A 15540-nucleotide genomic window follows, 5' to 3' on the forward strand; every position below is an offset into this window, starting at 1 on the left:
CGGTGAGAAGCGTGGGCCTCAAGATGCTTTGGCGTTATCACTTCTGTCCCCTGCCCTTTTCCCTTCCGGCACTGCAGCGGGGCTCGGGTGGCTCCTTGTCCGTTCCCCGCAGGCCCGTAGGAGCCCAAGACGCGCGAGCTCAAGATCCACCCGTGCCCAGCTCCCGGCGCTCACGCCCACCTGTCGGCCGCACATGCGCAGCGCGCGCCCGGCGCGCCCGGTCTCCCCGCGCCCCGCGGTGCGCGGGCAGTGCGCAGGCGCGGCGGCCGATGCGAGTGTGTAAGTGCGGGCGAGAAGATGGCGGCAGCGGGGGAAGCAGCGTGAGGAGTCAGGCAAGCGACGAGGCTCATTGAAACGGGCCGCCATGGCCCTCCGCGGCCCACAGGTAGCTGCAGACCTGTGCCCTCGGCGGGAAGGGGCCCCGAGCTGCGGGCAGGCTGACACCAGGGCGGGCGACGGGCGGGCACCCGCACGCTGGCCCTGAGCGAGCGTGTGGGAGTGGGGGAGGGCGCCGGGACACGCTGCCCGGGACTAGGCCCCGAGCCTCCCGCCGTCTCCGCGCGTCTGCTCTCGGCAGCCGCGGTCCGCCCCGCTCCTGAGCCAGCTGGTCCCCCGCCTGGACGGAGCAGCGAAGAGGGGGCGGTCGATCCAACTCGGAGACGGCGTTGGGACGCGAAAGGGTTAACTCTCCGGGCTGGACCGCGCAGACTTTGGAAATGGGGCCCTTATCCGGAGACGCAGCCTGGGGTCTTCGGGAGGCCCCCGGGGCAGCGTCCTATAGCCTCTGTCCGGAGCGAGCCACCAAGATTTGGGGTTGCCCCGTTTCTCCCATGCCTCCAAAGGGTGCTTTCTCAGCTTGATTGACCACGGGGGGCTTGCCGGTTTTCTGGTGTTTAGACTCAAGTCATTAAGGAGTAGCCTTAGGTTACTGTTGCAAAGAAAACTCGAACCAAGTCGCCAGGACCGTACTTTTACTTGTATGTGAGTGACATCTTTTGCACGAATCCATCTCAGCCTGGCTGACACTAATGCACTCTGTCACAACAGTATTTAAAGTTTAGGGGACGTTTATAATAATCCCGTAGTGGAAAGAAAATGTGCCTTTCGATTTTAGGGAGATGTATGCGTGGAGTTGAGCTCGTACCGCCCCCCCCCCCATTACAGATACTCTGTATAAAAATCGGCATGTGATACTGTTTGTCAAACTTGATGTAGACCGCTGATTTGTTGACATCTAATCCCTAGAAATTATTGCAGTTTTATACTTTCTCAATGTGTTTTTGCATTAAATATGGGGAAATGAAACAAAGTAGCTATTTGGTAAACTGGTGGCCAGGAAATCCTGAGTCTTTATTAATTTATTGGGTTTTGTTGCCCTTTTGGAAATGAAGTCGATTTTAATAACTTCTAATTATTGCGTGCTGTGGAATTTAAAACGTGAAACCTTTTAAAAAAATTAGAACTTTGCAGGGTGTTGCAATTTCGTCAAATTTTTGGTACTTTAGTTTGCTCTAGAAGTTTGTCACTTAAACTTTTTGTTCATGTGTATGTCTACTTTTTAGTATTTATTTCTTTGAACAAAAAAGGGGGCTTAATATTTGAGTAATTTTTATAAATGTGTAATTAAAAGATTTTATGGTATTTCCCTTTTACTCAACTTAAAATATTCATGTAAATAGCTTATTAAAATAAGTATGGACAGGTACAAAGGTCATTGTGAACTAACATCTAATAGAATATTTATAGTGATTTTGAAACGAAAAAAGTACTGTTTAGGCACAGGTCACTTCCATTATTAGAAGCACCAGTCACAATGTAAAACTGATTGAAGTGTTAATTAGCAGTGATAATATGTAAATTTAATTGTAACTTTATTTTCATTCAGTGCCCTAGTACTGTATGTTTTATACAACAATGTGGCCTCATTTTTATAAAATTGAAATAGCAAAAGTTAGCTGAACATAAATATTAGCAGCACTTTGGGGTTATTTTTAAAGTATGGTTTAAATGATACTAAGTTGTAGCCTGGAGAGGTTAGCAAAGGGAATAGTATGATGTCTCAATTAAAAAAAAAAAAAAAAAAAAATATATATATATATATATATATATATATAGCAATGGAGTTATATGTAATGGGATTTAATGATTGGATCCTGCTTGAATCAGGTTGAACAATTTAATAAGTTTGTTTTATTTAGTTACCTGCTGTCCTAAGGCTCTTTCAGCCTCAAAAGCCATTCATTAATTCAACAAATATTGATTGAACACTTACCCTGTGCTAAGCACCATATATGCATATTGCTTGTTTACAGTTGGGAATGACAACCACAAATTAACAGTAAGGGTCTTTTTAAAAATTGGATTAAGGTTACAGTTTTTAAAACTTCATAGGTTATATCTCATTTCTGTACCATTGATTGAATCCTGTTTCCTGGATTGACATGAAACAGTGCAAAACTCAGAAACATTTCTAATGCCAATAGCTTTCAATATTTTAACAAATACAAACGACGAACTTTGACAATTGAAATGGAAGTACATCTCTAATATGTATTTGTTGTTGCAAGGGATCTGATTTAATTATTTGGGATAATTAATTTGAACAGACCAGTTCTGCCTTAAACAGAAGAAATTTTTGTGATCATTGAAGTCGTTTGTAGTGAAATTCTCACAATAATGATCCCTATACCCTGTTTGGATATCATATGGCTGCTGCTGTCCTGGTCCCCAGTCTTCTCATGACGTTGAAATAATAGTAGGGCCCACACATTTTGCACTATGGAATTTCTTGGATCCAATTTTCAGCATATGGCAGAGTGTTACTGTATTGTTGTTAAATATCTTTATATCTGAGCTGTATTAGTAATCCTCAAAGAGACATTTCTGTTGGAGTCTCACACAGTGAGTAGCTGAAGTATATAAAATTATTTGAATATAGGAGAGTTGAAGATACCTTTTTTCCTTTGCATAGTGACAGCAAAATACTGAAACATGTCCTAAGACTAATTATGCTATTTAAACTTCGTGAGTGGATGGTTGTTGCCTCAGTGTTTTCTACAGACCAGCAGTGCAGATGAACAGTAGCCAGGGCCTCACCCTCATGCTCTGGAGCCTGTCTTGTTGGGACCACAGTGTACTGAATGTAGTGAATAATAAGTGGACCCGCCTTGTTCTAAATTCCTCTCTAGAGCAAAAGTTAGGATGTATATTCCAGGGCTTTTTAAAGAAATGTGGAACTGACATGATTTAATAGTGTTCATGTAGGAAAACTTTAAGGAGAAAAGGGTTACAAAGCTTAATGATTTTAATTTTAATTTTTTATTTTTTATCTTCACTCGAGGACATACTCGTTGATCTTAGAGACAGGGGAAGGGAGGGAGAGACAGGGAGACGAAAGAAACATCAGTGTGAGAGAGAAACATTGATTTGTTGCCTCCGATATGTGCCCTGACCTGGGACAGAACTATGCTCCAACTAACTGAGCCACAATGGCTAGGGCACAAAGCTTAATGATTATTTAATGCCAAGCCTAGTGGCACATTTACTTTACTTTGCTCAGAATATAGTATTAAGGTAATTGAAAAAAGTTGAATTAGTTATATCTAGGTTATTTTTTGTTTGTTTCTCTGTTTTTACAGATTTCAGACATGTAAGCACTTGCTAATAATGGATCTGGTTTTTCAAGTGGCACATTAAAGGTGGTTGCTGAGGACACTTCTTACTGATAACGTATTAAATATGAAAAACCGTAGAATAATTTGCTTTTGAATTTGTAATTAGACTGTTAGATTTCTGTTTAATGTCACACATGAGGAATCACTGTGGCACAAAACATAAATCAGTTGGCAGTGGAATTTACTGGCCTTAGGCCATTGGATTACTGTCATTTGTCACTTTAGTGCTACTTCAGCAGTGTAAATGTTCATTTCCAAAGACTTACATGTGCTTAGAGTGCAGAGTTCCTGTTTATTGAAGTGATCTCCCCAAAAGTCTTTCTCTGACCACTTCTGTCCATATAGGCTGGATTAAGAATTTGTGTAGGCACAATAAAGGTAGCCCAAGGGATATGTTCATAGTATTTGTTTCAAGAATCAAAATTGTGAAGTCTTCAGAATGCCGACTTTTCATGAGCTGGCTACTTTTGACTATTTGAAAGCTCCTCAGCCGTGACCCAGTTTTCAGCAGAAGACCTGAGAGACCAGAAGCTGTCAGCCAGTTAACTCCATTCTGCTCCCTGTCTTGAAACATGCCTTGCTGTGGTTGCCCTCTCCTGTGAATAGGGTAAGTGAGGTATAGAAGTAGAAGTGTTTGGGGCTGTGAGAGAAAGGAAATGCAGAGAATTAAAGCATGTATTCCTAGACTTTTTCTTTCTGGCTTACTTGAGAATTGTTAGATGACAATATGCATGTAGAGTGTTAGGTCAGTACCTGCCACCAAGTGTCTATATACTTGCGATGACTCCTCTTGCGATTCTCAGGCCCATCCCATTTGGCCTGTGTGTACAGCTTTATTGGTTACCGTTCTTCAGATCAATTCTCAGTTTATTTTTTTGGTGTCAGCTCGAGGGCCATCTGCTAAAGCCTGCACTCTCAGTCAGGTGGCTCACAGCTAGTGCACTAGAAATGAAAGTGCGTCCTCATAGGCTGGGGAGCCTACTATTCTGCCTTCTTGATATTTACATGTAGCCCGTCTCTCCTTCCAGCTGCATATCTGATAGCGGTAGATTTTTGTTTCCGCCTTTGTCTTTATGAAGAAATGCTCCTTTCATCTGTGTTTACTGGATGCAGACAAATTGGTATGCCCTTGCTCTTTTCTGGCAGAGGAGTCTTTAAAAGTTATCAAAAAATTCGACATGACACCTCCCAACTTACATTCTCAATAGAGCTACTTAGGAAAAAAAAAGTTTAAATGTTAATCAAATAATGTTAGACATATCAGGTATGTCCTGCTGTAAAGAGACTGAAAGTAGGAAAAAACACACATTGAAACTGCAACCTGTTATTGTGGACCGCTGGCTGGGGTAGAAAGGGAGTACCATGACTAGTGTAGCCCCGACCCCCACTCCAGCTGTAGTCCTTAGCCGAGTTCCACAGGTTGCACTAAAGGTAGTGGGGAGGGCTTTTTTGACTGTTTTCTCAACTTACTCTTCTCACTGTTGACAAAAGTAGAAGTTTACCATTATTGTGAATACATGTAAAAAATACTCATCTTTACGTTTTAATGTATTGAATAAGGCTGGGTGTCAGTATATGAGGTAAATTGCATTTTGCAAGCCTTTTGAACTAGAACTGCCCAGGAGCGTTGAATATATAGTTCTTCATAGAAATTTTGATTTGCCTTTTGTTCTAACGGGGTGTTACAGTCTGTGTTGTTTACACCTAAGCATAGTGTCCTTTGCTCTGGATATAAGCAGTGCATTTTTATTTTTATTATAGTCATTTAAATTTAGTCATGACCAATTGTGAGTTTATTTGGTGTTCTGATAACTGTCAAGAGGATTTCTAGTGTTCTTTTTCTTTTGCCTTTCTCCTATTTTAGACAGTTCATAACTCTAGAGGAAGGAAACAATTCTTCCCTTGAGAGACTTTCATCTTCCCTCATGAAACTATATGCTCTCCCTACTCTTTCTGAAAACACCAGTCTTTTTCCTTTTGATAGGACATGTGGAAGCTTTGGGGAAATAGAAGAGAATTTGAAAATGAAGTTTAATTCTAGAGTTTTGGGAGATTCTTGTCCAGTGCGGTAGAACAAAAGACGTCTGTTGATATTTTAAGTAGGAATTCCCGTTAAATGGCCGCCAAGTTGTGTATACTTATTTGAGACCTGGAGTAGGCCTCCTGAGTAGATCTGATAATTGGACAAGGAAGAACATTTTTATTATAGTACACTAAAGCATTGCAGTCATTGACATGTGGAGAATGTTGTGCAGTGTATAAACTGCATGGTTTATAAAGTGCCATGGCTGGTTTGATTGACCCTTACAGCAACTCTGTAACATACTCTTATTACCATGCTATACAAGTAGAGTGAGACTCAGAGGTTGTAATTTGGTCACATGGCTTTTAAGTGAGTGATCAGGGACTTGAAAGAGGAGGCCTTTGGACTCCTAAATTCTTTGCCTTTTTTACTTTGCCAAACTGCTTTTCTAGAAGAGACTGATAAAAGGATAACATTTCATCTTATATAATTCCTCAGTGAAAGTTTATGATGGATAAATGAATGAAATAAAGATTTACATATTTAAAGAGATATGTTACTAAGTGTTACTAATATGTCACTACTTAATAATTACTAAATATCACGTGCAGCACATTTTGATACAAGTTCTTATGTGTAAATACAAAATAAAGACATGTTATTTTTAAGACATGCATACAGTACAGAAGTATTTTAATTAAAAAACATAGGTCAGTCTCTTCCCTCTCAGATCCTTAACCTTCAGTTCAATATATGTTTCTATGCTTTTTTCTGTTAGGGCATTTTTTTGGGTTGTTCCGTTGTATCATGATACAGTCTATGCTAACCAGATAGTTACTGAGCTGAACTTTTTGGAGCAAATCTTGTTTTAAAAATTACTGAAGTCATCTATGTAAATATAGTAAGTTTTCTTATTTTTACCTGATTTTGCCAGGGAATGGAGCAGGTGTACTGGAGGTTAAAGTGGCTCATTGGGACCCAGTTGACTGAGGACTGTGGAAGTACTGTAGACGTTTCTGAGTAAGAAAATGTCCAAATGACATTTTTCTTTAAAAGAAAAGATATTTTGAAGACATTTAGTCCCTTAATTATAGCAGTCATGCTTTCCAGTTTTTCTGTTGTAAAAGAGGTCTGATTTAAATTCAGATTATTGTTGATCAGTCACCTCTGCACTAGAGAAGTACTGACTGGACAAACCTTTTGTTAGTTGGAGAGATTGGTAGGTCACCAGCCTCAGTGAATAGTGGGGAATTAGGTAATTAACCTGGGTGTTTGTTCCCATATCGTCTCCAAAATCAAGTTTTCTTCTCCTCCCCCATTGTTTTTATCAAAATACTGCAATGGCAAAAAAGAAAGCACTCTCATCCCACTCCCCACCTCAGGCCCACCTCCCCAGAGACAACTACATTCAACCATCCACTTCTAATAAAATACAAAATCAGGTCTTCCAAGGGTAGCATTCTGTTTCGTTTGGAATTAATTTGTAGAACATCAGACACTTACTCAAAAGCACATAAAAAGGACTTTATATCTTCTGTGATAGTTCAAAGATTTTTGGTGGCTAGACATTAGCAATGTAGAGCTGAAAAGAGAATTCCTACACTTTAGAAGTTCACAGAGTAGTGGAGAGAGAAACAGGTGAATCCTGTTTTGGGTGGTAAATCCCACAACAGAGGTGTGAATAACATGGTCAAGAACATTCATTCATCCATCCATCCATCCATCAAATAGTTATTGTTTGGCTTCTGTGTACAAGCAGTCATTATCCCTCTTACCAGGGACCTTGCTGTCTAGTGAGGGAGAAAGTTGCTAATCAGACAATCACAGTAATGCATGTGTTATTCCAAACTGAGAAATGTGTCCAGAAGGAAGGGAACATAGTCTGTGGGCATGGCCTGGGGAAGTCAAGGAAAGGTTCCCCTGGAATTGGTGCCATAGCTGAGATTGGGAGCAGCATGTACAATGGCCCTGTGACTGGAGGGAGTTTGGAGCATTTAAGGAACTCAGAAAGCCAGTGTGTCTTGAGGTCAGTGCTGGAGATGGGAGGTAGACAGGATCTATCCAACCTTTCAGGCTTTCTTAGAAATTACTGTCTATATCCTGAAAAAAAAATGTGGAGGCGGGCATGATACAGCATTTGACCACAGAACCTCATAATCAGATTGTATTTTGGGTTGACACTCTGATTGCCCTATGTAGAATAGACTAGCAGGGTCACAGCAGTGATAAGGAGATCAACAGGAGGGTTCTTGGACTTTTGAGTAGGGAGTGTGTAGTAGATGTGGCATGGTCCAAGAGATATTTAGGTGTAAGATGGATTGAAAAGAAAGAGTGTGACTCAGTGTCAAGGGAAGCTGGGAACATGTTTCTTTTAGAAAGGTGACATTTAGAGAGAAGCATGAGGATGAGGGAATGTACAGAGGAACAGTCTCATAGTCTGTGGCATGTTTGGGAACCTGAATAGAATTGTGGCTGATTATCTATAAGGTAAGTTGATGGGACAGGAATCGGTGGAGAGGTGAGGGACCTTGATAGACCAAGTCAGACTGTTTGATCTCGTAAGCAGGTGGGCGTCTGTGGGAAACCACAGGTTTTAGGCCGTGCGTAAGTATCATGCTGTGCTAGTGTTTTGACTGAGATGATTGTACAGAGGAATTGTGGGTTGTCAGGGGTATCACTCTTTGGGCTCTCCTCCAGATCTGGGAATGTACTCTTTCCTCACCTCAGTACCTCAAGCATCTTAAACCCCAAAACTTTGAGGGGAAAAGTATAGGGCATTCTTTTGGGGGACATCTAGGGCAAGTTAATGCAAGATAAATATCCCTTGAATGCCATCAGTGATAATTGGATAGAGTCTTTAGGGAAGGTCATTTTGGGACATTATTTCCTTTATTTTTTAGGGGAGACACCCTTAAAACCAAGCATTTGTTTCTTGATTGTGCTCCTAAGAAGTAGAAAAGACGTATAATCCATTGTATCCCATGACTCTTTGTGATGAGTGCTGTTAATACAGTATGGGCAAAGTAGGTTTGCAGTTAGTATGGAGAAAGACATGCAGGTTTTCATTATTACAATAGCTTTATTAACTCAAAAGAATGCCACAATGGCATAATAATAAGACAAATAATATAAATTAATAATAATATAAGAATAAATTGTTCTGTAAACCTACTTTTGCTTGTATTTTGAAATGCTTCCCTTCAGTATCTTTTGTAGTAAATTTTAGACATTTGGGATCATTTTATATAATAGTATTTAAGTTATGATCCTTGGTCATGGTCTTCTCCCATGAGATTAACCTGGCACCCTGATCATCATACAGATGTACTGAGTAGGGATCCTTGTGACCAGGACCCAAATCTGTATTTTGAATGACTTCCACAGCTTATCTTAGTTGTACTCAAGTTTCAGAAACTCCATATGGTATTGTTTACAGTCGTTTTCACTTAATCTGTTGATTACTTTCCCAGATTTTGGACAAAATTAAAAATTCTTTTTAAAATCCTCAACTGAGGACATTTTTTCATTCCCTTTAGAGCGAGAGGAAGGGAAAGAGAAAGGGAGCAAGAGAAACATTAATGTGCGGGAACAACATTGATCGGTTGCTTCCCGTATGTGCCTGAAGATCCACCACATTGAGTCTTCACAATGAGATTTCAGTTTTGTTGAAGTTCATTGACTAACTGATCAATTCTTATTCCTCAAACATTTATTCAGCTCTTGCTGTATGCTGGGGCCTGTGTTGGCGTTATAAAGCACAATTACAAAAAAGTATGTTTCCCTCTGCTGATGGCTGCTACGCTCCATATCATGAAACAGGTCCTTAATGGACTGTATGGGAGCAGCACAGACTCACACAGCTCATTTTAACCATGAATGTTTGATGTCCCAGAGAGTTGGAACTTTCTAACTTATTCTGAAGCCTGGCTGTGGTCAAAATCTCTTTGGGGATGTGTTCATGCAGCCAGTCAATTTGCCACCAGAAGTTCTTGCTGCTTTTTTTTGGTTGCTGGTCATGGATTTATCAGCTTAAGAAATTCTTGCCTCCAATTTTTCATAAACTGGTGCTAAAATAATTACTCTTGTTTCTATCTTGGTTCTCACCGAACTCTTGGCTTTTCCATGCCACAACTACACAATGTGAGTTAAGTGCCAGGAGCATAAACTTTCTTTTTCATCTGTGACTAGAGTTCTATTTAGTGAGAAAGAGAGGGGATAGCATTAAAAAAAAAAATCTTAAAAAGCATGCTCTTCAATTCTGGCTGGAAGTTGACCTGATTATACTTGAACTCGACACACAATGGTCGTCGGCAGCCGTCCGTCTCGAGAGACGATGGTGTAGCTTCTTAAGAGTCTATCTGCACCGCCGAGAATGGCTGTGCAGTCCGACTCGGGAGTGACACGGTATCTGTCTCCTCCCGTGTTGAATCGACATCTTGCGATGACGCTGGAGTGTCCTCTCCAGTGAAGCTGAAGCTACAGAGCCTGGGCAGGGTGATATGGAGGGTCTGCTGTTGCCCATGCAGCAGACCCCCCCTCTCTTCGCAGCTGAAGGGTCCAAGGGAAAGACGGAGTCAATACAGCTTGGCTTCAGGTGCGCCGCAGGAGTTGCCGGTGTTGACTACAACGTCAAACCGCCTTAGGGACTCCGGCTCCGGATTTTCTGTCGGGGTTTACTCCCTTAGCCTTTCCCCTGAAGAGGTATGCCGCAAGGCAGCGGAGGTTTTTTGGAGTCAGAGTTTTCCTTCTCTGACACACAATGGTACTGTAGTGGTATTCTAGCAATGACTAGACCTGGACACCGTTAGTTACCAAAGCTGAGTTTGGAAAGAGTTTTCCTCTCATCTCTAGGTACATGTTGAACAAACGAGGTTTTTTTCTTTTTAAGGTGGACAGAAAGTAAAGTACATTGCCATTTTGTTTCTTTGCTGTTGATTTCTGCCTGGGTGATAGATTTGGGTTAGCTCTGTTAATTAGTCCATCACTTCTCTATGAAAAAGGAAAAGAGTGCCGTCACTGGTGTGCACGGTGAGCTTTGAGGGCCCTGTGGACTTCAGTTCTGTAGGTGCTCCATGTTTTCTCCTGTGGTCAGTTGGTTGTTCGAGGAGGCCTGCATCCTGCTGGGCCTGTGTGGGCCTGTGCACAGAGTGGTGGAGGGAAGGTGTGGCACTGTTTGGCGGAGGGGAGCACCACACCGAGGGTTGTCTAACTAGAGCTCTTGAGGGCAGATGCTCTGAAGTTGGAGTTCAGGAGCCTGGGAGTGGCCTGATTGGCTCAGGAAGGTTTTTTAGAGTATCATGTGGTCTCATTCTCCAGTGCCCCCACTGCCCAGTACAGCATCTTGCCTTAACTGTGTGTAGAATGGATAAGTTAATTGATGGAGGGATCAGTTGAAGGAAATAAAGAAAACACCTGGTTGTCATTCAGTATGTTCAGGACTGCATATGGGTTTTGGTGTTTCTAGTTCTGGCAATGAGGAATAGGACCACAGCAAAGAGAACCATAAGGGACAGATTTGCCCTCCATAGAAATACCTTGGAGCTGATTAAGAAGATCTAGGCTGCTGCTCATGAAGTGTTCAGATTGACTGTGATTTTTGCATTAAGAATGCATGGGTGACCTCTGAGCTTCCTTTAAGGTTTTTCATGGCGCTCTTTATCTTTGTTATGTGGTTTCTTAAATTCAGGTGACTGACCTGTGTGTCAGATAATTTGTTTTGTTTCATTCTTTGGGCTGTTTTTCAAGAAATACAGTCCTGAGATCACAGGATGTTACTGATACAAATAAAATGCTTTCACCATTGCTTTCCCATGCACATTTGGCGGGCCATGGCAGTGATCTTTTGTTGACTTGGCCAGAGCATATGTCCTTATCCCCCAAATTTGAGAGCCATGGAGATGTCAGCTTTCAGGTAGAGCCTAACTGTGTATCAGTGATGAGCTTGGAAAGAGAACTCTTCGGTTGGTTTGCCTTCATTAATTTTTGTATTTGCTACCTTTGTCACTTTAGATATCCCAACCAATGTCATCATTTATTTCACTAGTTATTTTTGGAATTCAGCAATGTGCGTGCCAGGCACTGTGCATACAGAAATGAGGAGGAGCAAGTCATCTATGCCTGAGACCCTCTGCTCTAGACATGCTCCTTTGTCCATGCAGCTTGCTCTCTGTCTTTTGGTCAGTCTGTGTCCATGACATTTCCTCAGGGAGGCCTGCTTTATTGCCTGCTTTAAAGTTGCACCCTGCTTCCGTCTTGCCATCTTCTTTCTGTGCTTTGTCTTCCAAGCTCTTACCACCCCGTGTATCTAATATTCTAACATAGTTATTTTATCCATTTTCTGTCTCCCCTTACCAGAATGTAAGTTTAATGAGGGCAAGGATTTGTATGTTTTTTTTTGTTGATACATTCCCAGGGCCTAGAACATAAGTGTTCAAAAAATATTTTTTTGATGACTAAATTAATGAAAGATATATCACAGCTCATATATTCAGAAAGTCCACAGTTGAATGTGGAGAAGAGGCTAAGCAACTGTTGAAATCCAGAGTGAGTAACTCAGCAGATTTTTTAGGAAAATAGTTCACAAAGACGGGACTCTGGAACCGAGTTCTGTAGTGTGAGGAGCAGGCAGCCAGTGTGGGCCGTAGAGAAGGCATTCAGTGCAGGAGATCCCGTGTGCACAGCGGCGTGGAAGTGCGTGGAGATGGCCACAGCACAGGGCTATATGGGGAGGTGGGGTGTGGCAGATGAGTCTGGAAGGGTAGAAGGAGGGAGCCAAGTCCTGAAGGCTCTTGTATGCTCTGCTTGAGCCTTTTATCCTGAAAGGTCCTGGGAGCCTTGAAAGGCTGTTCCTTGGGACCAAAATAATCAGATTCATATCTTAAGAGAAAGCTCTGTGGTGGCCACATGTCCTTTGGAGGCTGAAGGGTGAGCCTGAAAGCAGGAAGACTACCAGTTAGGCACTTGTAATGATCCAGTTGAGAAGGGCTAAAGGCCTCACCTCTCAGGCAGTGGCAGCAGGTAGGGGAAGTGGAGGCTGCAGGAGAGCCGGGAAGCTGGGAAGCTGGGGAGCTGGGCAGCCGCGTTGCAACATATTGTAATAATGCATTTTCTTTTTTAATAAAAAGGACTATAACGTATGCTGTTTAGTAAAATCTTTACCTCCCCCACTTGTGACTTCTTCATTATTAAATCTTTTTCTGCAGTACAGGTATTATTTTTAAGTACTGAAGAGTATTCACAAGTTACATTTTATGCATACCGAAAACAATATTGTTTGGCATTTTTTGACCCATTTTTAATTTTATTTATTTATTTTTCCTTAATTTTTTCAGTTACAATTCACATTCAGTATTATTTTGTATTAATTTTAAGTGTATGGATCCATTTTTTTAGTTGTTTCTGATTGAGAGTCCATTCTCTTTGAGCTAATTTAAGCATAACATAGTAAACTGAAAGATGAATGTTTTTAACCCATTAATTATTTTGGGGCACAACAGGACATATATTTTGCTAAGTAATATAGAAAAATAATTAGTGTTAATTTAAAACATTGCTTCGTCAATGAGCGTGGCAGATCTTTAGCTGTCAGCACCCCTTTTGCACTCTTATTTTAAGCAGATAGTAAGTTTGCAGCTTTTACTGCTTCTTCCAATTCTTCTAAGTAACTTGGGTTTTCATTAACAACTAAAGCAACTCATTAAGGGGAACATTCTATACTTCCTCCTTAAAATTGGAAGGAGAGGGGTTTATGTACCAGCTGACATAAATATTCCATGTTAGATAGCTCTAGATTTCCTAATCACTTTTTTTTCCTGAATGTCTTTTAACAGAAAGCTCTGATTTAGTGATGCACTTTCTTTTCTGGCAGGTGGCTTTTGTAGCTGAGCTTTTGTTGGTTTGGTTCCAGCATATTTCATTAAGTGAAAAATCCTGTAGAACAGATGCACTTACAAGTTTTTGCCCATGTAGCACTCTGTTTAGTGAAACACTAGAATTTTGATTCATGGTTGTTGGCAGTAGTTGTGTATGTGTGTAGCGTGGTGTTTGGGTAAGTGGTCCAGGGATTCAGGCAGTTATAAAGGCTGAGCCAGGAGCGAACAGTCTGAGGTGGTAATTGAGTGATGATGGCACAGAGGCTTAAATACGGGCAGGCACCTTTACAGTGATAACATGGAGCAAAATACAAATATCACGCACAGTAGTTTAGGAGGTGTTTGTTGTGTACGACTAGTAAGAGTGTTTGGACTAAGAAACACGAAATCTTAAAAAAAAACAAACCCCAAAGTGTGGATGTTTACACTTTTTAAAAGAATTCTACTATGTAAATGAAAGATTAATACTGTACTATGGTCCTTGGTCTTCAAGGGCTGTTTTTATAATACAGTTTCATCCTCCTTATTTGTAGATGTGCATCAGTTAATTAATTTGATTGTGAATGAATTTAAAAATCAACTGTGCATTGTGGTATAATTTAATTAACAATAAATATACCCAGTTTTAAGTTTGCAGTTGAGTTTTGACAAACGTATACAGCAGGGTAACTGAAACATTCATTCAAGATGTAGAATATTTCAGTTGCCCCCAAAATTCCCTTGTGCCCCTTTGCCATGAATCCCCACCTAATACCCAAGCAATTACTAATCTTTTTGTCACTATAGCTATTTTCCTTTTCTAAAATTTTATGTGGAAATGTACAGAGTGTACTTTTCTATCTGGCTTCTCGTTCTCTGCCTCATATTTTTGAGAGTCATCCATGTTGTGTGTAAGAGTTCTTCCTTTTCAGTGCTCAGTAGTATTCCATTATAGGGATGCATCACAATTTATCTCTAGACCTCTTGATGGACATTTGTTATTCCAGTATTTGGCTACTGTGAGTGTAACTGTTGGCCACATTCATGTACAAGTCTTCGTGTGGACATAAGTTTTCAGTTCTTGTGGGTAAGATAACTAGAAGTGGACTTTTTGGATCATGCAGTAAGTGTATGTTTTATTTTACAAGAAACTGCCAGGCTTTTCCAAGACAGCTATATTGTTTTACAGTGCACCAGCAGTGCATGAGAATTCCCCTTTTTCCACATCATCATCAGTACTTGGTATTGTCAGTCTTCCTTTATTGTGTATCAATTTAAAAGGAAAAAAAAAAATTTTTTTTTTGGCCACAGGGCTATGAGTCCCTCTCTATGACAGAGAAGTGAATTTGACTGCTAATAGGTAGTTCTTAATGAAATATGCCCTTCTCTGTATTTTTAGAGAAGGGAAGGGAGGGAGAGAGGGAGAGAAACATCGATTGGTTGCCTCTCACCACCCTCCCCCGACCCAACCAGGGCACCGGGACTGCAGCCCAAGCGTATGCCCTGACTGGAAGCAAACCTTCGACCTTTTGCTTTGCCTGAAGACACTCAACTGAGTCATGCCAGTCAGGGCAAAAATGGATTTTTAAAAGGTTTACCTGACCTGATACTTTCTGATTATATCCATAATCTGTTTTGCCACCCATTTTTTTTCTTGTAGATTAACAATTTTGAAATTTGACTTCTTTTTAGTTTGGGAGACCATATGGTAATTATGAATGCTTTTTCTCTAGGTCAGAACAGGTATTTTAAAGTTTTCTGTGAAGCTTAATTCAGTTTCCCTGATGATTTTAAATGTTATATTTAAAAATTAGATGTTATATCTTGATTATTTTTAAAGATTATATTTAAAAATGAAAATTGTGCTCCTCGCTGGAACTTCTCAGGTAATAGTTAAAAACAATAAAACCAGTTGGAACAGTGAAGTCAAAATTCTGTCAGCCCACTGATGACTGGATGTTTAAACTGTTGTGAGTATGCAGAGGCTACAATT

The 15540-nt window shown here is 40.8% G+C and overlaps 1 protein-coding gene across 1 annotated transcript in view; it reads left to right on the forward strand.

Annotated features, from left to right (window-relative positions):
- The first annotated feature begins 249 nt into the window (after positions 1-249).
- The window catches only part of USP10 (ubiquitin specific peptidase 10), a 64622-nt gene continuing 49331 nt past the window's right edge, over positions 250-15540 (forward strand). Inside the window, exon 1 of the mRNA XM_090260994.1 lies at positions 250-385. Within this exon, the coding sequence (XP_090117120.1) occupies positions 365-385 (21 nt within the window). The 5' untranslated portion in view covers positions 250-364. The remainder of the gene's footprint in view (positions 386-15540) is intronic.

Source organism: Furipterus horrens, unplaced genomic scaffold (genome assembly GCF_987537825.1).
Source record: "Furipterus horrens unplaced genomic scaffold, mFurHor1.1.pri manual_scaffold_13, whole genome shotgun sequence".
Taxonomy (NCBI): Eukaryota; Metazoa; Chordata; class Mammalia; order Chiroptera; family Furipteridae; genus Furipterus; species Furipterus horrens.